A 24,035-nucleotide genomic window follows, 5' to 3' on the forward strand; every position below is an offset into this window, starting at 1 on the left:
AAATGACCAACCAAAGCCCACTTATCTCTAATGCACATAAACTATTTGATTTATAACTGACCCTATTAACTACAATGTTGCAAATCTCATTAGGCTAAACCTACAGCACCTTGGCTTTATCAAGGGTAGATCCTGAGTAATGAATCTAACTTTTTTGATAGAGTAACATGAGCTGTTGACAGTGGTCATGCTGTAAACATGGTATACCTTGACCTAGGCAAGCTTTATGACACTGAACCCCATGTTAGCATAGCTAGTAAGCTCAATGCATTACAAATAGTTCCTTATGCAGTTAGATGGACAGTGAATTGGTTAATAGAAAGAATCTATATGCTGCAGGTAGCAGGTGCCTCTTCAATGAGTATACAAGTAACCTGTGATGCCCTGCAGGGCTCTGAGCTGGGACCTTTTTGTTCATCATTTGCTTTTCTGATCACCAACCAAGAACTCCGGCTATACTAGCTTGCAGATGACTTTAAAGTGTGAGTCACTGTCAAGGCACCCTCTGATACGCATTCCCTTTAACAAGAATTTAAACTTGTAAACACCTGGTGTGCTAACAATGAGCTTAAATTAAATGCAAAACTACTGTTGCATTTGGTAAACTAGCCCTGCCCCCAACACATGACAAAGACAATACTCCACTCCAAAATTAGAGACAATGGCACTTGGGCTAACAATTCCCTCTCCTTTGATCGTCATATTACAACAGTAATCAGGACATCCTACTTGGCACAGCTGATTGACGAAGGAGTATCTTCCACATCCAAAGAGGTCATTGTCCCATTATATTTAGCGTTGATTATGCCAATAACTGACTACACTACCTCCTTTGGGATGTACCGTGCATATAAAACAACTAGGAAGACCCCAAGGGGTTCCTAACAAAGAAAATCACAGGCTTAAAAACCCAAAGCTACCAGAAAAAAATGGAAGCACTGTTACTGTAGACTACTGAGAGGAGATCTACACCTTGCCTTCCAAACCATTAGGTAACACTTTTTCCTGGATCCTTAATACTGCCACAAATAAAATAGTTCAACAAATACCAAAACAAGGGATCTAAATCTTTACCAGCAGATAAATAAAACCAGGTGAATAGACAGGTTCATTACACAGCACCCACCTCTGGAATAGACTCTTTACTGCAAATTAAGCAGTGTGGTACATCATCTACTTTCAAACAAGAATGGGATGAATGGATGGGTAGTCACAAATTCGCCCCAGACTTGACTGGTCTAGTACTTGAAGAGTGAGATAGACAGAGAGAAAGAGAGAGAGAGAGAAAGGAGATTCAGTCTAAGAGTGGGTACGTGCAAGATATAAATTGTCTTAAGACTCAGTTTGCCTGTAATTCCTACAATCCCATGAACTAGCAATTACAAAAATTGCTTTATGAATGAGCGTGGCTTGGAAATTTGTTAAAGATAACTACCTCTTAATGTTAATACCACAACATAGCGAAACAAAACACAGCAGGCACCTCAGAATAAATGGCTTATTATAGAAAACAGATATCCATGTACCATGAAATTAACACATTATTCAATGTTTTCAAAATAAGAGTACTCCATATATTGACTGTTTGCTTCATTAGCCATTTATTATTATGCATGATATTTTTGTTTTCCACTTTGCAGCCTTGATGTCCCAGTTCCCTGCTGGACCATATGTTCCTCTTATTTACTGATGCAAGAAGGTGCAAAAAGAAAGGCAAATACAGAAGATTGGGGCTGTTATCAAACAAGGTTAGGAAGTATGTACATTTAAAAAAGAGTTAAAAAGTGCTAGTACACTTACTGGCTGTGAATCCCTTAGTATATAAGCACACTTCTGGGCATACATCTCAGCTGTACAGATTTTCACAGAATGTTCAGAATTTTGCCTCAAATATTCTGTTCCTCATAAAATCTATGTTTTTTGGCAAATTACACAGAATTTAAGTCACTAAATAATGACGAAATAATGACATATATTTTGAGTTTCAAACTTTATATCCTTCAGAAAATACATCCCAACACAAGTCCTGTTATTGTAGCAGCTTTTTATGTTTATAAAAGCAATATTGTAAAATCTATCCCTATTTCTGAGCCTTTGTCCCCCCATTATTTTAGGCTTTGTCCAGATTTCTTGCATTAAGAGGTTGAGAGGTATATGTCGTTCCTGTGGCTAGACTTCTCTAACCCCTCCCCATCATGGATAAATTTGTGTCAACCACTCCTTTACATCAAGCCCTTCAGTGATCATGAGTGTTCTTACACCAAGGTCATCTGGGCTTTGTCAAGTACAAAACTTCTACGGTGTAGCACTTACCACATTTTGGCTGTTAATCGTGCATAACTTTAGCATATGGTGCACACTACTAGGTTAACAGATTAAGAGGTATTACTGAACACTTGTTGAGAATAACATGCAATTTCCACATTAAACTAGTGTGCTTGCATGTTTTTAAATCTACATTTCCAAGAAATTGTTCACTGCCGTGGTGGTGCTGCGGTATCGTTGTCGCCTCACAGTAAGATATTGTCCTGTGCGATTCTCAGCTAGAGCGTCTTCTGTGTGGAGACATGCGTGAATGGGCGAACCTTCGTTGAAGGTTGTGCGTCAGGGCTGGCCTGGCCACTCGGCACGTAAAAATGTACTGCCGCTCATTAGCGGACCGGAGTTCCGCTGTGGCGACCCCTAACAGGCAAAAGCCGACAGACACAACATTTCCAGGAAATCGTTCGAAATAACTGGTACCTAGAACGTGAGCAGTCACAGCTTCCCTGTACCCCATTATAGATCTCAAATTCTTGTGTTTAGAACTAGGGACATGGCCATAAATAGTAATAAAGCTCCAGACGTACAGACTAAGATGTGCACTTTATGAATAATTAAAAGCCTACAACAGTAAAAACATGCATAATTCATACCTATTAGTTTTGCCAGGTTTTCAGGGATGTCCCTGATTTTGGCTAAAAATGTTGAACTGTCTTACCTAAAACTGTCAGTTTTGTGAGAAAAAGTACTGGATGGATTGAACAACGACATTTAAGATCTGTTAACTTCTGTTATTTCAGAAAATGGATGTTAATTCACACTATCTTACTATTTCAGCTTTGTCCCTGATTCTGGGGATAAGAGGGGGAGAATAATACTTTGCTATAAACTCACACATCTCCAGACAAAAACAGCAACACCTGAAAGGATCGACAGAAAAAAATTAGAACAATACACCCTTCTGACAAAGTTTAATCAGAGACAAGTCTCAATAGAATTAGTGACAAATACAGAAATAATCAGGAATACTATCGACTTCAGACACTGACAGAACAAGATAAGTGTGAATTAATATACGTTTTGTAAGTAAAGGTCGTATATATTTGTAATAATTGTCACTATTTATCAAGTATAATTCACCACGTTTTCTCCAAAGATTGCCAATTTTAGGAGGATTAGCGATAAAGTGTACGTCAAACTCGGGGACATTTAACAGGAAGTCACAAATTATACAACTGCGCTAAAATAATTTGTCGTATTTTCCGACAAAACCTCGAGACGTAAACATTTACGTCATTAAGCCATGAACAACACCCCGGAAGTAACAATTCAGTACTGTCTTTGTTTATTGGCAAAGCGTGGTCGACCAATGGTTGTTCGTCGTTTTGTTATGTTTGTAGTTTCACGTGTTTTAGGTTTAAAGTAGCTCTCAGACATATGCTAAAATGGTAATGTTTTGTTTGTTTGTGATTTAAGTTGTATGAGTTATTATATTTATATTCTTAGAATGTGTGTATGTTGGTTGATCGTGGTATTGAACTGTCTGGTGTATGTATCGCATGCAACTGTACTATTGTAAACAGTTTTGAGAATAAATATAATGAGTTTCCATGAAGTCAAAATAAAATCATTATGAAAGTGCTACGTAACTTTTGGGGATTGCGTTGCTTCTCTGTGTTAAGTGAGATATCAAACTGTTTTGTATTAAAGAGGTTTATCTGACAGGTCATAGTCATACAAAAAGCGCTTGTGTATTTCATTATGAAAAACGTTGCTTATTTTGAGTCTTGTATTGTGTGTTGTCATCGTTGTTCGACACTGACGGTCGCACGATTGTTAGGATTTTTAAAGTAATATCTGTGGTTATTTAGTGCTAAATCATGTTGATGTATTAAAATAACGTTTTTATATGTGTAAGATAACGCACTTTGGGTTAACCATTCTGTGGGCTTCCCAGTTGAAGTTGTTAGCAAGTGTTCCACAGTTTGTCCTTTTGTTCTGCATTATGTGACTCAGTGTTCCACATTGTTGGACATGGAAGATTGAGAGGTATGGGTCAGTAAAGTGTGTTTGCTATTCATTCATTTTTTTCATTATATGTAAGTATTGTGCAGTATTCCTATTAAGCAAAAGAGTTTTATGTAAACGTTTATTCTGTTAACCTGAGACATTAAGAGAACACGATAATGTGGATTAATATACATTTTTTAAAGTAAAAGTGTATAACTGTAACTAGTGTGTATCAACATAAAGTTAAGTGAAGTGCAACATTACTTGTGAAAACTTCATTTGGAAATAGGGTGGTATCCAGAACAAGAATATGGATGGTAGTTGGGCTAGCTGTGCACATACGCAGATGTCATTTAAGTAGCATTGCTTGATGCCCATAGTTGTCAACTTCTTGGAGTTATAAATCTGGACAAACCTATATGTAATACAACTTGGAAAGTTGATAGAATAACATGTTTTGCGTTATCTTGAATTTTGTGAAAGGTAGTAAGTGTGAATCTCAATATCTGTTATCTTCTAACTTCACTCCTCAAAAATTTGCTAGTGATTTGCGGGAAAACCACAGTTTTATGAGAAACAAACCAAAAATAAGAGGAAAAAATCTGGACAGTCTGTGAAAATCTGTACAATTGAAAGGTATGTGAATGCCTTTGGCTTTGTAAGCCTTCTGGGAGTCATTCAATTTTAGAGCTGGTTTTCCATCCTTTATATTTCTGAACATTTAAATTGGGTGCAGTAAATTGGTCCAGGTTCAAATTCAGGATTACTAGTACAGAATTACTTGTATCTCTGCTCTGTTTCTTAGTATGACTTACATCAAGTAATAGTTATCACCATATTAGTTATATAAAAATATTGATAAGTATATAACAAGTTACCAGTTATCAGCAGTAAAACCTAAACAGTGTGTTTGAAACTGTATATCTGGAAGACATCCCCCCCCATTAACTTGGCAATAATGTCCAACATGTGGGATGTTAAAATGATGTTCTGGGTTGTTGAAAGGCTGGGTCACCCACTTTGGCGGGTATTATTGCACTTAGAAAATGGGTTGTATGGTGATTTGAATTTGCTTTGTTACTTCATGTATGACCCTTTTTAAAAATGTTTTTGATGTAAAGCATTTCCTTTGCCTTAGATTCATAGGTGTGTACTAGGCTAATGGCCCTGGAGCCTTTACAAGCCTAGCCCATAGGATTACCCTGGCATCATGCCACCCAACCTTAGATCTCAGTGTCTCTGTAAAGTAGAGCCACTGGAGTGATCCCCGGGGTGAATTTTCTATTTCCCATCCACTCATCAAGATTTCTGTTGAAGAGGACCAGTGAAGTGCTCTGTTTGACATGTATGGGAAGTCTATTCCATAGCATGGTCAGTCTCTGGGTTATGAACCTGTCCCTTCAGCTTGTTATGTTGATTTTGGTAATGAGGTTGAGGTCTCTGCAGCATGTGGTGTGGAGGGATTGGGATTTCTTTAGATGTAGCATTTTTAACAGAGCTGGGTCAGACATGGCTTTGTAAGTCAAGCAGAGATCGCCTCTAAGTAGGTGATATGAGACTGCCAAAAGTTGGAGTTTTTTGTGTGTGTCCATATAGGACAAGTGTTTAAGGCCTAGGATTCTCTTTGTGAGGTACTTTTGTGGCCTCTGCAGTTATTGCAGGTGTCTAGTGAGGTAGATGCCGAATGGGTATTGTACTCTATGATTGGCCTAATGAGGGAAGAGTGGAGGGAGACAATTACCTCTTTCTTCCTGGATGCAAAACCCTTAGTAATGCCATGTATTTGAAAGTTGGTGTATGGTAGGTAATTGCTGTTGGAGGAAGTAGTGTAGATCAAAAATATTAAAGTTGTATACTAATTTAACAAGTGGTGGCTTTAGTTTGGATTTCATCATGTGTTTCAGTGAGAGCTGTGACTTTATTTTGTTGCTGTTCTCTAATTATAATGGCTGTAGTGCAGTTTCATGCTGTATTTTACTCTAATTTGCTACTGCCAGTCTTTCTTATAATGATATTTTGTAGTTTCCATCAGCTAAGTTTAATTTATTAGCTGCTATTATTTACCTGTTGTAGTTAACTAAAAAAAAAAAGCTATAAAAACCTTGATATAGTTCTAGCTTTAATGGAATTGTTGGCGGACTGACTATAAATAACGTAAAGCTTCCAGTGTCTGCTTATCCGTAATGTGTTAACATGATTAAACCAAATCATGTTTTCAGTATTGGGCACAGTCTCTCATTACAATTTGTAAGCTAAATGCTGACAAAGACATGGGCAAATGCAGGGAAAAGCAGTAGTGAGGATGCCTACTTGGGAAGGAATACATCATGTATATAATATATATGTATATTACTTATATTAGCGTGTGTGTGAAGGTGGGAAAAGGCTAAGTGATAAATAACTTATGCAGTTTAAAAGCAGAAGTTTGCTTTCAGCTGTTAAAAAAAAAGTTTATTAATTTATTTGGTAGATGAATGAGTCAGTTTGTCCTTTTCATTTACAGTTTAGCTGCAGCAATAGTGTGAGGCACACATTTTTGTGGAAAATTGTACCTTGTGGTCTACAAATCAGTTCATGTTAAGGTCAGCCTTTGTTTGTTTATTTAAATTTGTTAACTGGGGTAGAGCCCTAATTACAAATGGCCAGTATGAGTCTTAGCTTGGGAAAGCTTTAGTTTGACATAAAGATGTATTGCAAGAGGTAAAATATATATAATTATAAAGTCCTTGATAGTATATATTGATAAACATTTATATGTGCCCCTCTTACAGAAACGGAGATAAATGGGCAGGTTTATAAAACATGTATTGTTACATAACGTTGCAGAGAAATTGGATACCTTAACAGAGAATTATAGATGGCTGATACTGCTACAATACAGTCCTGTGAGTTTTTGGAGCACTGTAACAATACTTTGGAGTTTTAGGTTAATAGTAAATATGTCAGTAAGTGAGACATTATGGTCTGATTGGAGATATTGCAATAGCATTTTACTATTTGCAGGAGGTACATTTGGATGATAGGATCTGTCTTTGTTATGTTAGTATGTATTACCAAATTGTGGGGGCCTATAGAGAAGCAGTGGATTGTGTATTGGTCTTTAGTTTTAAGGGCCTATAATGAGGATGCACAATGTTCAGTGTCTCTAAGATAAGTTTGGGAATCTGTAAGTTAGTGGCGAGAAAGTATGGTTTGGTAGAATTAGAATAGTTGTGATCCAAGACGATCTGCCTTTTGTTTAACAAGAAGCTGTTTTGCTTTCTGTGAAATTTTGGCGAGTGTGATGAATGTGCATATTTTATTGGTTAGTGTTTGAAAGAGTATAATTTCGTTGTGAAGCATTTGTTGTTGTTAAGGGAAGGTCATATTCTAGTTGAAATAGTAAAATATATTTTTTTTCTATTGCAGTATTGTAGGGTTTGAGATGCGGGAGATTTATGTTAATCTAGATAAGCAGTGAGTTTATTTTTTTTTTTTCTTGTATTGTGTAAATGAATGGAGAAACTGAGAGAGGGATCCAGCTAGACTCCAGCTATTAAAATGAGTTAATGTTTTCCGTAGTGGCATTATTATGGTTAGTGATTTGTAGTGTGGAGATAGCTTTGCTAATTTTTGTCCCGGAGAGCATGTTCTGTATTTATTTTAGATGAATTGATGTATTAAATCCTTCCCAGATTTACAAAAACAGTTTTAGTTAAACTTACTCCATCTGATTTACTGATTTGTCTGAGTGGTATAGTACCCTGTCAACAGCATAGATTAAGATTGGGAGGTGAGGAACATCCAGAGGCAATTTGATATATAAGGAGGAAAGGCTTGGGGGTAAGAATGGACCCTTGGGGGAACCCCCTTGACTGTGAACCATCCGTTAGGTAGCTTTGGATAGCATTGTAACAGACTGAATCTAAAAAGTATTGATTTTGCTTTGCTTCAGATTACTTTTCATTTTGAACCTGTAGCCAGTGGGGTTTTAGATGACAGAACTGAGCTGTTTGGTTGAAGAGGTGAATAAGTTAATTGAAGCTGAAGAGTTGCATCTCTTGAAATCCTGATATCCGAATTGTATTTTTTTTAACTCGACGTGATGTGAGCCAGAACATTGATGGAAAGGGTAAGAGAGCATGTTAGATGTATTAGACAGGTAGATGAGAAGAACCTGTTGGCTAAACATATTGTAGATACCAGTAGTAAACATAATTTGTTTTATGGAAGTTGAAATTATACCTGAATATCTGAGGCTAGGTGATATTTCTAATAAGATAGAGACGAGAGTTGCACTGGATTCTGCAGTTGCAAGCAGATAAGTGTAAAGGTTTAAATGGAATTTCTTTAGGGCCAGTCGTCAAAGCTAGATGGCTGTTTAGGTGAAGTGAATATATAATAAAGTGAAAGCGCTTACTGGCCATTTGTATCTTTTTATGTTCTTCAAATAAAGTTGTATCTGTGGAGAGGTTGGCTCCGATTGTCGTTTAGTGCCCTTGGAGTTTTGGATATATTGGACTTTCTGTTTTGCTTCACGGGGACGCTTTATCCTGAGCAGTATTTGTATTTTCTGCTGAATACATAACTGAAGGGTACACATGACCTGAAAGTAATTAGTTTTTTGGTGGAATTTGAATGGTTTACATGTCTGTCTGTCGCCTTTTTCCCGGTAAGGGGTCGCCACAGCGGAACTCCGGTCCGCTAATGATTTTGCAGTAGATTTTTACGAAATGCTGAGGTGCCAGCTCGATTCCCAACCTTCAGCGAAGGCGCACCCATTTACGCACGCATGTCTTTCGAATGCTACCCAACCGTGGGGAGGACATGCAGACTCCACACAGAAGGCACTCTCAAGCCAAGCCAAGAATCGAAAGGGAGAACCTCTTGCTGTGGGGTAACAACGCTACCGCCGTACCACCGCGGCATCTTGTATTTCGTTTAATTATTTGTAGTTTGTTTTATGGTCTGATAAAGCTGACCTAATCAGTGAAGGCGTTTACCATTGTTTTCATTGTTTAGTTTTTTTTTTTTTTTTTTTTTATCTGACTGCATACCTGTCAGCTGAGGTCCCTTCTTACTAATGTGTTGTCCAGTTGGTTCAGTATTTGCATGTATTAGTAGTTGATTCAAGACATATTTTCCTCTGCACAATTTGTTTTGTAGTCTTTATAATGTATATTTACCATCTCAACAGTGCTTACTTCTCTTTGTACTCTCTTTTCTAGACCTAACACGACTCTTAAGTAATCGGCTGCTATAACGTCTTTAACCTGACCAGTGGATACACTGTTGTATGAAAAGCGCAGTCTGGGTCAGAACTGTCTGCAAATGCAAACAGCTAAAGTTAACTTTGTGTATGTGTCTACCTGTTTGAGCTAATATTCATTATCCCCTGGAGATCACTCTGCTTTGGCTTGTAAGCAGCCCCCCCCCTACACACACACTCACACTCACTCACTCATCTTCCATGTCTCTCTTATTCCCTTCTGTTAGCAAATAGTATCCACAACTGATCAAATACTGTGTTTAATTTAACTGCGAGCACGGTAGCCTACAGATAGAAGGTTATGCTGTTTTTCCACCTGATAAATTGTTAAGGAATGACTTGCAGCTTCCCAGAAGTTCTTGGTCAATTTTTGATTTTTTTCTTGAACACAAACTTGTCTTTGCCGGGATCTTGGCTCATTAACAGCAGTACAAAAAGAACTCCCAGCCCACACTCTTGTTTCCCCCTCCCCTGTTTATTACCTTAAGCCAATCCCAAAGTTAATAAATATTACCAGTGGCAGGCACCATTTTATATTTTACACAGCCGGACTGGGTCTGAAGCACTAATAGCTCCCTTCCAGTCAGTATCTTAGAACCCCTTTATTACCTGATTTGGCTTACAAAGTCCCTTACTACCCATTAAAGAGTACCTCAGTGAAAAACTTTACAGGAAAGCTTAATGCTTTACGTGTGTGCTCTTGAATGCTAAGTGTCTTACTAGGGCATATCAGTGAAATTTACTCTCATAGCCGTAAAACGTAACAAATGCAACTCTTTAGACAAATTGTTATAAAAGGAGGAGAGGAACCTAATAGAAAGTAAGAAAGAACCTACATTTAGCGCCAATGCACTCACGCAGTATGCACAGACCCTTACTATCTCGCGGTCTGGTTTGGCCCTACTCTGCTCACTGTGCTCAGGCTTGCTACGTACCCCACCCTGCCCCCAAATCCTCTCCAGCCACTACACCCTGCTCGCAGCTCCCCTTTAACTTCAAGCCAGTTTGCACGTCTTTGGTTCAAAAATTACTTAAACTAAAGGCTACCACCCTGTCGGCTGATCTTTTTGTAGATATTCTGCAGGGAGAAGCTGCAGATGCCATAGCATACCCCATTACTATCCTGATCAATAGAACTACAACTGAAGCTTCCATTCCCTCTCTCTGGAAGATATCCTATGTGATCCCACTCCATAAAGGGGGCAGCTCTACTGAACTTTCAAACTGTAGACCCATAGCTATTCTGTCACCCTTGGCTAAAATTATGGAAAAATGCATCCACAATCAACTCCTGAACTATCTTATCCATAATAATCTTCTAGCCAACACCCAACATGGCTTTAGACCATTCCATAGTACAACCTCAACTCTTCTCTCCTGTAGCATCATTAACCAACACCGAAACAATCATATACTAGCCTTTGATATGCTAAACCACCAAATACTCATAAACACTTTGAAATCCATATCCCTAGAGGACCAGGCCATCCAGTGGTTTCAGTCATATCTCAGTGGTAGACAACAGGCTGTCCTATGGCAGAGCAAACTATCCACCCTTTTACCCATCACCCTCTGAGTACCCCAAGGCTCCATACTAGGTTCACTATTTTCATCAATGATTTGTAGAAGGTCATCCCAAATGCAACATGCATTCAATATGCGGATGACTCCACTTTAGTATGGTCCGACACTTCATCTACAGAGTTGCAGATTCTATCCCAAAATACTTTTTAACACAGTTGAAAATTGGTTCCTTAACCTTCATCTCATGTTAAATCCTAATAAAACCAAACTGCTGCTTTTCTCCCCCGCTCACAGGTCTTCCCCTATAACCTTTACATTAAAATCTAACAACGGCACCATTATTTCCCCAGATTCCTCAACCAAACTGTTAGGAGTTATAATAGATAACCTTAAGTTTGATCTGCATATCGATAAAACTATTAAAGCAGTTAATAAAAAAACATGGCTCATTATATAAGATCAAGCCCTTCCTAATGCCATTAGCCAGAACTGTAATTGCTCGTACACATCTACTCTCCACTCTCCTCTATGCTTCCCCTCTATTTATTTACAAACTTCAGCAAAACTGACCTTAATAAACTTTATAGCAGCTACAGTCACATTGTTAGATTTGCTACCTGTGCAGCCTACAGAACTCACTGTCATAACCTAAATCTACTAGGATGGCTTGAACTGCCTAACCTACGTCAGGTTAACCAACTAATAGTTGCACACAAGATCCTGTATCAACCAGGTAATACACCTGTGCTTAAAAACCTGATCACCTCCTACAGTAACTTTAGCGCACTTCATTCATCTGAAAGACTATTAGTTCAAACTCTCAAATCCAACAACACAGCCGTTAAATCTCTATTTGCTAACTCTGTTGGCAAAACTTGGAATTCTCTTCCTGCTAATCTTACATCTGAACTCTGTCTACCTCAATTCAAGAGAAGTCTGATTCAGAACTTTAAAAAAACGATGGCTATGTCCTTGTCCTAATCCAGACTAACTCTAACCATCACTCGTGTGCACATGGAGGACTTCTGCCTACACCTTATTGTTTCTTAACTTATAAATCCTATGCTCTCCTTGGATCTACCACCAGGTTAGCCTACTAGGCATTCAATACCCTATCATTCTTCATCACTCGTGTGCACATGGAGGACTTCTGCCTACACCTTATTGTTTCTTAACTTATAAATCCTATGCTCTCCTTGGATCTACCACCAGGTTAGCCTACTAGGCATTCAATACCCTATCATTCTTCATCACCGTGTGCACATGGAGGACTTCTGCCTACACCTTATTGTTTCTTAACTTATAAATCCTATGCTCTCCTTGGATCTACCACCAGGTTAGCCTACTAGGCATTCAATACCCTATCATTCTTCATCACTCGTGTGCACATGGAGGACTTCTGCCTACACCTTATTGTTTCTTAACTTATAAATCCTATGCTCTCCTTGGATCTACCACCAGGTTAGCCTACTAGGCATTCAATACCCTGCCTACACCTTATTGTTTCTTAACTTATAAATCCTATGCTCTCCTTGGATCTACCACCAGGTTAGCCTACTAGGCATTCAATACCCTATCATTCTTAAAAACAATGTCTAGAATTTTCCATCTGAGTAAAAATGTAATAATTTGTTTGTGTATCTGTTTTTGTTTGTTTACATCTGTGTGAAAATCCTTTTATTATGTTTTAAACTGTAAAAATGTAAAAATTTGAATGTCTTTTTGGAGCTTTTCTCCCCAGGCCTCCACTGAAAATGGACATGTATGCAGTCAGACTATCCCGGTAAACAAATATAAAATAAAATAAGTAAATAACTTTTAGTAAACTGGTAAAAAAGTTGAGTTTTATCTCTGCTGCATTAGTGTTTTTTATGCTTGTTTTGTTTTATGGATGTATTCTTCACCACTTTGCGTACCTCCTCAAGGTTTGTCTTTTGCATTTATATTTTTATACATATACGTGTGTGGGTATGTGACTGTATCTATACACATACTGTTTTGTGTACATGCGTGTTCATTTTGTATGAGTGTGTAGGTGTGTCTTTGACAGTTGTACCATGAATGCCATGTAAGTCAATATCATCAGAAATAAAAGTGCTGATGATAATCACTTAAATTTATTCTGCCAAAATTTTCTTTTCTCTTGAAGTATTGTCCACTTCACTACTGTTTTTTGTAAAATCTTACCACTGAAAATGTTTTAAAATGTATTTTTTGTTACACCAGAGTCCATATTCTCCATTATAATTTTCAGTGTAGCATGTGCTGAAATGAGTCCCACACTTCATTCTCCCAAAGTGTAAGGACACGATACTGATCCAACACTACTGGTGTCTTATAGCCCCCATTGATGACCGTGCGAGCACAGGTGCTGGGTTGCCTTATAGCTGTTGGCAGTTCTGTAGACAGCGATGCTGCTGGGGACTTTGCAGAATTCAGTGATTCCTACACAACATTCTTCTTACATTTGAGCAGGATGACTAAAGTCCTGTCAATATTTTTATTGCTCTTCATTTTTGAGGCATTGCACTTATGTAATGCAGGTGTCATAACCTTGACACAGTGCATAGTTATTGTGTATATTCAAAGCAGTCCTATAGTGTGCCTGTATGGCAAGAAAAGAAATCCATTACAGCATTGTGCTTTCTGGTTCATATATAAATATATATCTATAAACATGCGTACGTAAAACAAAATATTGAGTTGTGATTGTTTACCACAGGACTTGGATGATATACTTTTTGTTAAGCAACATTTGGAATGAATTGCAGCATTGGAGTTTTTTATTTCTGCTTCTTCATTGTCTTGTAGCTCTTGACTGCTAGTGAAGTTCAGTGCTGAACACTGAAGGGTGCTTGTTATATTTCCTCTTTCTTCTCTAAGTTAATAACATTAGCATAGGAAGTACAACATAGATGATGCTTTTATAAGGCAAAATGTGAAATATTTCAAGAGTTGGAAAGTTGCAAGTTGGTCAGCATATTAAAATGATGTGGTGTAGACATAGCATGTGTCATTTCCTTTAAAGTAGTATCCTATAGGATGGCTATAATTCAGGATATGGCTAGTGTTCATTGATGGTTTATTTTGTTGGCGGAGGTGTTAGTGACGCACAAAATTTGTTTAAACAGATATAATCACTGTCTGTGATGACCACTTTAGAATTCAGAGGTAAAATCCTAACTGGTTAAAGAGTGTCTGTCCTAGGTGATGTTTTTTTCTCCTGTGTTTGCATCTATGGGATAGAGAAGTGTATGACCTGCATCACTTTTGTCAAGGGAAGTGCATTTGGCTGTACTAAACTTGATTTGTGAAATTGTTTGTTTGGTTTCTGTCCTGTGTTTTAAATCAGATATACCTGTTGCTCAGGCTGCTGCAGAGAGCTTGACCTACTGCCAGCTGTGATATTGAGAAAAGATAAGTGTTTATTCTCATTTTTTGTCTGCATTTTGATTTAATATCTCTGTAATCTGTACGTATTCTTCTTCTTCTTTGTCCCCACCCACCTTGATCTTGTTTTGGTGTTAGTGGCTCTGGAATTGCCCACCCCTGCTGTAAGTCTCTATTTGAACACTCCTGAGTCCATCTCATTTGCTCACTTAACCGAACCCAGTGAGATCATATTCTGAGTCTAGTGTTCACTCTACATAATACAGAGAGAAGAGTTGAGAAGGCCAACCCACTTAGGTTATTCCTTCATCTCTCCTTGCACTTTACTAAAATAAAAGAAAAAAAGTTCATCAGCTTTTACTGTATTTGTGTTTTCTCCTTCTTTATTTTGCTTTTGCCACTTCTTAAAAGTACTCCGTTTTATTTATTCTGCTGCACTTATTGCTGCTTGGTAGTAGCATGATTAAATTGTAACTGTTATTCTAAGTCTTTTGGTTTAAGCACTTGGGCTTCATACCGGTTGTTTTACATTAAGAAGGTTTGTGTTCTGCACTGTTGTGGCAGGATAGGTAGCTTACATCCTTCTAAGCTGGGAATTGCTGATTGAAAGCTCAGTGTCTGCTCTTCTAAACGTGTATTAGTTCTGGTTTAAGCACTTGGGCTTCAGGCCAGTTATTCTACACTAAGAAGGTTTGTGGTCTGCACTCTTGTGGGAGGAGAGGCTGGATTCTGCCCTTCTGAGCTGGGAATTTCTGGTCACAGGCTTATTGTGCCTGCTTATTCGAACCATTTCTTTATGAAATTGGTGCGCTTTGTTGCTGTAGCATAGGACCAGACTCAGGCCTGCTGAATCTAGCTTTGTTTGTATAACTTGAGCACTGATCCAGGCCATTTTTTTTTTTTTTTTTTTTTTTTTTTTTTTTTTTGGAGAAGGTTCCCCTGCACCCTAGTAGCAGGAGTGTGCAGTTAAAACTTGTCTGATTGAAGACTGCTAGAACAGGGCTCAGTTTTGAGTTTTTTTCTGGTTAATTGGGTAACCTGTTTAAATCAGATTGTTCGTTTTCAATTTATATATATATATATATATATATATATATATATATATATATATATATATATATATAAAATTGTACTTTATTCATCTGCCTTTACTGTATTTGTGTTTCTTCCTACTTTATTACTAGGGGCATTGACTACAACTCTGAACTGAGATAGATAACAAGCATATTTTTATGTGCATTTAAAGTGGTATTACTAGGGGCATTGACTACAACTCTGAACTGAGATAGATAAGCATATTTTTATGTGCATTTAAAGTGGTTTTTTTGATTGTATCTGCTTTTTTTCTGAAAAAAAAATATATATGTATATATACTTGTTTCCCGCCTTTCTGGGCTAGTATAGTCCAGTTTTCAGGTTAGTGCTGAATTCAGGGCTGTGTTACAGATCTCTGTGTTTTTCCCATACCTTACTTGGATAGAAGGAAGTTTCTCTGTTCACCATTCAGAGAGGGGAGCTTTGAGCAGCCTATCTGTCCCTGGAGGAGTGGTTTCAGGTCAGAAAGTAGTAGTTTATTGGCCATTTTGGGCTAATTTATCTCTCTCATTTCTCTGCTATAAAAAAACGCATTTGCCCGGTTTTGCACGCTGGGCAGCTAGGGTATAACTATTCCCGGCTCCACAAAGTCTCCTCTTCAATTTTTCCTTTGGAACTAGACAAACTTTCAACTTAAGCACTCAAGCCATTCATTTCTCAGCCCGGCACCTGCTCAAAACGCATAGCAAACACTTATAAACCCTAGCACTACAGAAGGACAAGGCGCTCTCTATTCTACCTTACAAGCTATTCAGTAAAACAGTTTATTGTACTTATCCAGGCATGTCCAAAGGACAGTTCCAGGTGTACTCTCCAGTCCAACTGGTGAATCTGGGCATTTTGAGGCAATGTAACAACTGCCTCATGTACACAGACAGCCCTCTCCTCCTACCACTAAACACTGATACATGCGAGAGATGCAATTATACACCCAAATTGGAGGCTAAGCTCTCTCAACCCAAGACTGGATCAAACAGTCAAGAGGAGAAGGGAAATACTGGCATCACACCACCAGTCTCACATAGACCCATTAAACCAGCACTGGTAAAAAAACGCACGTAAATACATGAAAACATACTCTGAGGTTCTAAATAAAAAATCTGCATAAACAACAGAGCTCTCCAAAACAGACATCCAAGCAACCTCCACTCCCCAACACAAACCGTGAAGCACATACTTCACAAAACCAGTGTGCTACGCAGTCACAGCTCTCAAGGCAAAATAACATACTAGTAATAGTTGACTCTGTAGTCAGGCACACTGACGTCCCACTCACTAGGCTGAATAAAGAGAAGGTTACTGCTAGCTGCCTGTCTGGGTGCCAGGATCCGCCACATAACACACGCATTCAGGTCAATCCAGAACAAGTACAAATATGACTCTGTCATTGTCCATGTTGGTGTGAATGACCTGAGCCGTACCTCCTTGGACTACATGAAAAGAGACATGGAAGAGCTCTCTGATCACGTAGCCCAGGCCGGTATGACCCTGACTAGCATCCTGCCCTCACCAAGAATGATACCACGGTATAAAGAAAAAATTATCAATTTTAACAATTGGCTAAGTTTTTGGTGTCATTTAAAGGGATCCAGTGTCTGTCTGCCTGAGATGACATGCTTGACAAGCCACGCTGCTTCGCTAGAGATGGCTTGCACCTGTCACCCTTAGGCTTTAGAATACTGGCCAAGGCTCTTGCCACCCCCATATTGCCTTTTTTAGGCAAGGATCAAAAGACAAACCCACCGTCGTAAATAGCACAAGTAACAAAAATCTGAGGGTAATACTACTCCGTGCCAGAAGTCTAAACCTCAAAGTGCACGCACTCAAGGCACTCCTCAGTATGGAGAAAATCACTATATGTTCAGTAACAGAAACCTGGTTTAAGGCTCCAGAGAGCACCCCAGCACTACCAGGCTACAACTCATACCTTACATTTCGTCCACAAAACCCGGACCAAAATACAAAAGGCGGGGGAGTATCCATATTCATCAAGGATACCCACACCTCCAGGTTAGTGGCACAACACGATGCTTCAGAGATTATCCACATGCAGCTAACAACGGGCAAAACTGCAATTCATATTGTAGCTTGCTACAGATCACCCACCATGTCCCAGGACCCCCATTCCGCATTTCTGGAAACACTGGATAACATAAAGGTCACACCCTAATATTGGGTGATTTCAACTACCCAAATATTAACTGGGAGAACTACTCCAAGTACTAACTCCCTTGCCCAACATTTCCTAGAATTTATAAACTCAAACGCCCTGGAACAACTGGTCAATACTCCCACCAGAGGTGACATATTTGGACCTGGTCATCACCAACATGGGCGACCGGTGTTCCACACTGGAGGTCAACCCCTCTCTGGTTAGATCTGACCATAAACAAATCACTTTGGATATCCACATTCCGCCCCCATCCCTAGACAAGGAAACCACAGTGAAAAACTTTTCAAAAGCAAACTTCACGTTACTTAAGACGGAGGTGGAAAGTTTCAAAGCCCCCATGCTAAAGGATAACTCTGTCCAAGCTGCAAAATCCTTTACTAATGCATTCTATGGGCACCTACAAGAGTGCATGGATCGTGCTATCCCAAGCAAGCTATAGAATAAAAGAAGGAAACTAGTGCAGAAAAGAGTAAAATCCCAAGAAGGGAAGACATCTCTGATCAGTATCAGCAAGAAACTACGATCCCTCATAAAATCATCCAAGGCGAGCTTTGAAAGAAAACTTGCCAAGGACTCCAAAGATAACCACAAGGCATTCTTTAGCTAGGTCAAGAATCTTAAGTGGCAATGCTCAGATCTGCTCGGAGTTTGTGCAGAATGGCACAAAATACACTGAACCAACCGATATTGCCAACATCCTGCAGACAGGTTCAGTGCAAACTTTACCCCCCTCTCACCCCCAAAAGGTCCCATAACTATACCAAAAGAATGTAGAACCCCTGAAATCACAGAAACTCAGGTTAAAAATAGCCCTCTCCAAAGCCAGAAACACAGCATCAATGGGAACGGACAGTGTCTCAGGCTGCGTCCTACATGAGCTCAAAGACAAATTAACCCCTCACCTAAACACACTGTTCAAACTCTGCCTCTCCACAGGCTATGTACCCATAGAGTGGTGCACAGCAACAGTTATTCCGCTTCACAAAGGTGGAGTCACAACAGACCCCAGGAACTATCGCCCTATAAGCCTGACTAACTTGGTCTGCAAGGCTATTGAGCGCATCATCATGGAACTCATTAACAGAGACATTGGGAACCTCCAAACACTGGACCCTACCCAGTTCGGCTTTAAGGGCAGATCATGCCTCCTAAACCTGGTGGACTTCTTTGAGACAGTTACCAAGGCTATAGACGAGGGAAAGGTGGTACACACAGCCTACCTACACCGTGCAAAGGCCTTCAACACCATTCCCCATTCTGGTATAGACAAGCTCGCAAGCCTGAACATAAACCCCTATGTCACAAGATGGGTTGCTAATTGGCTCACTGACAGAACCCACATGGTGAGAGTTGCGGGAGCTAGGTCTGACTCTCTAAACCGGTTACAAGTAGCTTTCCCCAGGGCTCAGTCCTAGGAACCCTCCTGTTTGGCATATATTTCTCGGAGGTACAGATGAGCACAAGAGGACTATGGCTGACCAAGTTCGCAGACAACTGCAAACTAGGGGCTATAATTGACTCACTGGCTGACACAGACATCCTCCAAAAGGGTCTCACTGAGATGGATACCTGGTGTCAAAATCATGGCTAATCAAGCTAAATGCCAAAAAGTGCATAGTTATTCCTTTTGGAAATAACAAAGTACCCACAAACTACCACATAGGTGGTAGTCCCTTAAATACGGAAAACGTAATAAGGGATCTGGGGACCCAAGTAGATAGTAATCTCTCCTTTGATAATCACATTGCCAAAGTGTAAGTCCTTCTATGTGGCCCAGCTAATCACAAAAGGGTTTGCATCCAGATCAAAAGAGGTCATTGTGCCCCTCTACTCATCACTCATCAGACCCATCATAGAGTACAATGCCCCATTTGGGATGTACCTTACAAGACACCTGCAATAGTTGGAAGGACCACAGAAGTACCTCACCAAGAGGATCACTGGTCTCAAGCAGATGCCATATGCAGCTCGACTGAAGAAACTCCAGCTGTACTCGGTTGCATACTGCCTGCTCAGAGGTGATCTCTGCCTGACATATCAGGCCATGTCCAACCCAGAATTGATGGACATGCTCCACCTAAAGAAAACCTTATCCCCTTGAGCCACAAGTTCTAGGGATCTAAACCTCGCCACAACAATAAATAGTACATGCGGGAGGAACAGATTCCTGTCCCAGAGACTTCCCATGCTTTGGAACAAGATTCCAAACTACATTAGGCAGAGCTCCTCGCTACCACTCTTCAAGAGAAACCCCGGGGATCGCTTCAGTGGCTCTGCTGGACAGAGGCACATGGAACTAATCTAAGGGGGCGGCGAAAGCCAACACATTCTGACTAGGCTTATAAATGTCTTCGGGCAGATAGCCTAGTACCTACCTATGAACTACTAAGCATCTGTTTTAATGTGATTGTAGAGGAGCGCAAGAGGACAAGTTTTGTGTGTGTGTGTGTGTGTGTGTGTGTGTGTGTGTGTGTGTGTGTGTGTGTGCCATCAAAAGGAGGGGTTAGAGCCTTAGAGGACAACCACACCCGCAGACTTTAAAAACGTGTTTATTTCATCATGGTTTGGTGTTTCCTAATACCACTGTCAGACTATTTGGAGCTTTTTAGATGTTTTTATAAGCAATTTCTGACTCTGACCACACGGGGTCTGGCATATTGAAATAATTGACTGTTTAGTTTGCCTCTAAGTATCCCAGAATGCATTGTTTGTCTCCTAAAAATTGCATCAGATCTGCTACATTTTCCCTAAAGATTCTGTCAGTGCACTAATTTTAGAGGCATTCACTGCTGTGTTAGTCACCTACCTTTGGTTAAAATTTTATCCTTTTTCAATGACTATTTCAAACACAAGCAGTGCAAATGCTACAGAACAGAATTGAAACGTGCATTTTATTGCTCTTTCTTAGAAATGCTAACTTGATTTCTTTTGTGAAGGCTGAAGTCTAGTTCTTCAAGGTATCTCCCCTCCCCTTTCACACATATCTTCCCTAGCTGTCAAAGAGCCAAGCGGTAATTTATCCCATTATCTGCATGTGATTGACAGCTCACAGCAGGTGACCAGACTAATGTACTGTTTTCTTGTCAGCCTTTCCTTCCTTACAGTGGGAGACTTCTTTTGTTGTACTTCTCCTGTCAGATTTAGAACCAAGCTCCATAGCACTGGGAATAATCACTGTTTTGCAAAGCATCAAACTCCCACTTATTTTTCTTCCTGTTTGGTTAAATAGCTAACAAATGATGCACTATAAACACAAAATATTTCACAGACTTGCATGACAGTACCCACATGCTTTTTTTAAATGGTAATTTAAGAAAATTACGGTATTGCTTACTTCATTTAATCTGATGTAGTGTTGTTGATTAATTGTTGCAGACATCTGCTTCTTATGTAAAAACGTGCAATTAATGTGTACGCATGGTCATTGCAAATTTATGCTTTTAGTTTTTGCAGTTGTTGCTGTGCTTCTGCCTGTACTTTGTCACATATGGGTAGGGCTATTCCCTTCCAGCAACGGGCAATTTTGTGTTCCAACCACAGCTACAATTACACAGTCACAACCCAAATCAACTACATATACTCCATCATATCATGGTTTACTCAGAATTTCACCTGTTTGTATGCATAGTTTTACTGAGTGGGTTGGACAAGGCAGCTCTGACATCACAATGTGGGAGGTCCACTGGCTCTTTTATACAACATGCAAATGAGGCAGGGATTACATCACTTTGGAGGAGGAAACGTCCCGGTAGCTAGAGCAAATGCTTTGGCAGATGTGACGTCATCATTTCAGAGCCAGCTAGAGGGTTTTCAACTTGGTTTTCAAAGTGAAAGTAAAACAGTACGGAAAGGAAAGGTAGGAAGCCTAATAGGGAAAACAGTTGAGTGAATTAGTTTTTAAAGCTGCATGGGTGATTTTACGAGGCTGTATCAACGAACAGGGACTAAAAGAGACAGCGGGTTGAGTGATCTGCTTTAATATCCTGTTGTCTTTTAATGTAGAAACAAAAAAAAAGCCCTGCCTGCTTCCACAGTGATAACTTTTGGTTGTCATGATTTACTCTTTTGCCATAAAAGACATAAATGTTTCCAGCTCAGAAAGAAGTTACGGGTATGATGGTTGGCAAGCATGTGGCGCAAAAAAAAAAAATAGTTGTCTCAGCAGTATTTAGTGTGACTGAGAAGAGTGTAGTAATTAGTTGTAGCACAGAGAAAATTTGCATCCTGTAGGAAAAGACTGCTTCTAAATCTATACCACTGGTGCCGGTTTATATGTGATATCATGGACTTGCAAGCTGGTGACTTATGGGATTATATGTGTTGGACATGGGCTTAAATCTGACACACTGAAATAATATTCAAGGTTCTTTTTGCTCTCGAGTGTTAGATAATTGAGCACTGTTGCCTTTGATAGTAGCATACACTTGCTACAACAGTAAGCTTTACATTGACCTTCTGCAGAACAAAGCTATCATCACTGGCTCCTCAGGATCTTATCCACCTTGTTACCAGCCTGGTGAATTCTAGTGTTATCACACTTCACAGTAACATGTTACTACGAGCCAGCACGCAGTCACTGTTTTAGACTGTCAACAGTTGAGAGGTTGTCAAGTATAAACACACAACCGCCATCCCCAAGCTTTTGAAATTAAATTGTTTAAGTTATGGGTTTTAAGAAGTTGGTGATGTAAATAATAATTTCTAGCAGCTTATCTGGTCCTGTCACTGCCAGTAGTTAAAGCTTTTGCTGTATTTTGTATCCCATCCAAACAGCAGCTGCGGAGTCTTTTATTTCTTTCTTTGGCTTTAACTTTGAATGGAAACTTTCTTGTTTCCAGAACTTAAAGCCCAAGTAAGATAATGCATCTTTTGACTTGGTGTAACATTTCTGGGAATGATGACTGTTTTGGGTGTTACGTGCATGTCCACAATTGAGAACACAGTTTTTCTTTAACAGTTCTTTCTACTGAAAGCGTGCATTTTTTAAAAAATTTCTTTGCGTTTTACCTATTGCAAGGTTTACTCAAAGTGATTTTCATAGTTTTTATTGAAAAGAATACGGTTAGTCAACTCTGATGACTACAGTTTTTCTATATGCTTTACTGAAGGACATTTGCAAGCTTCATTCAGTTTGTCCCGTACATCGCCTTTATGTTATATAGCAGGGGCTGAGATGAGGAAATGTTCGTGATGCCTGAGCAACACATTCTGAAGTTGTAATTAGAATGACTTGATAACATTGAATGCCATGCTGCAAAGGAAATGTTGCCTGCCTGTCAGATGCTATATTGCAATAGGAGGCATGCCCATTTTCAGAGGGTGACTTTTATAAGGAAAATTATACTGTTAAAATACTGTGGCTGCTGTACTATAGTACCTCATGTCCGCCTAAGAGATAGTTATTCTAAGAACACTATTAAGGTTACGTGGTTTATTCATGTAAACTGATTTTTCACATAATGCGCAGAACGTTTTGTGATAATAGTACATTATTATGGATGTCAGTGCAGCAGTAGTATAATTTTAAAACGTGTCTTTCACAGTAGGGAAGGACAGTTGGGAAATGGGCAGTTTACTACCCACTTTATCTCCACCTCTCAAAAGCATTGCTTTGTCTGGCTTGTGCATTTATGTTTGGAATCTGTAACCTCTTCAGCAAAGTTGTCTGTTAGCAGCAACGATTTCAGATAGCCTGTTGATGCTATCAGTATCTTTTCTTAAATGCCTGTAGCGGGTACACTAGATGTTTGTGACAGAGGTAAATGCAAAACAGTAACCACAAAGCTGTAATGTGGAGGTACAAAATTTACCAGTAATAAAAACTGTTCTTAAGTGATCGCAATTGGACAAGAACTCCATTGTGCACCAATAACAGTCAGTGGTTTGAACTAGTTTATTTGAAATTAGTTTAGCGCTTTCGTCTCCGAGACTTGATCAGAACTGAAACTCTAAAGCAGTTGCCTCTTTTAAAACTTAAGCACCAAGTGTATTGGTAGATCAAATTACATCATTTCCTTTCATTTAAATGACACCAAACAAATGTCCAAATACTTAAATAAATTTGTAAAGGTCGACAGCTTACAACCAATAACAAACAATACATCTCAAGGGGAAGATTAAAAAAATACATATACTTGTATACATTACTATTAACAAATATATTGTAATAAATAATGGTAAGGGCTAAACTCATTTCAAATAACTATTTCAAACCACTGATTGTTACTGGTGAACCTTGGAGTTCTTATCCGACTGAGGTTGCTGAGATACAGTTTTTGTTATTTATAAGTACAAAACAAAGTGGATGTTCTGTGCTTGTATATCATTGCATTG

General features: G+C 39.2%; 2 protein-coding genes across 2 annotated transcripts in view; one reads left to right on the plus strand and one right to left on the minus strand.

Annotated features, from left to right (window-relative positions):
• The window catches only part of LOC122809327 (haloacid dehalogenase-like hydrolase domain-containing 5), a 599,749-nt gene extending 597,299 nt beyond the window's left edge, over nucleotides 1-2,450 (minus strand). The window contains exon 1 of the mRNA XM_044080729.1: nucleotides 2,314-2,450. Within this exon, the coding sequence (XP_043936664.1) occupies nucleotides 2,314-2,349 (36 nt within the window). The 5' untranslated portion in view covers nucleotides 2,350-2,450. The remainder of the gene's footprint in view (nucleotides 1-2,313) is intronic.
• Nucleotides 2,451-3,587: 1,137 nt separating this feature from the next.
• IMP4 (IMP U3 small nucleolar ribonucleoprotein 4) overlaps nucleotides 3,588-24,035 on the plus strand; it is a 267,706-nt gene continuing 247,258 nt past the window's right edge. Inside the window, exon 1 of the mRNA XM_044080730.1 lies at nucleotides 3,588-3,710. Coding sequence (XP_043936665.1) covers nucleotides 3,708-3,710 — 3 coding nt within the window. The 5' untranslated portion in view covers nucleotides 3,588-3,707. The remainder of the gene's footprint in view (nucleotides 3,711-24,035) is intronic.

This window comes from Protopterus annectens, chromosome 8.part0 (assembly GCF_019279795.1).
Source record: "Protopterus annectens isolate FY-2018-M chromosome 8.part0, PAN1.0, whole genome shotgun sequence".
NCBI lineage: Eukaryota > Metazoa > Chordata > Ceratodontiformes > Protopteridae > Protopterus > Protopterus annectens.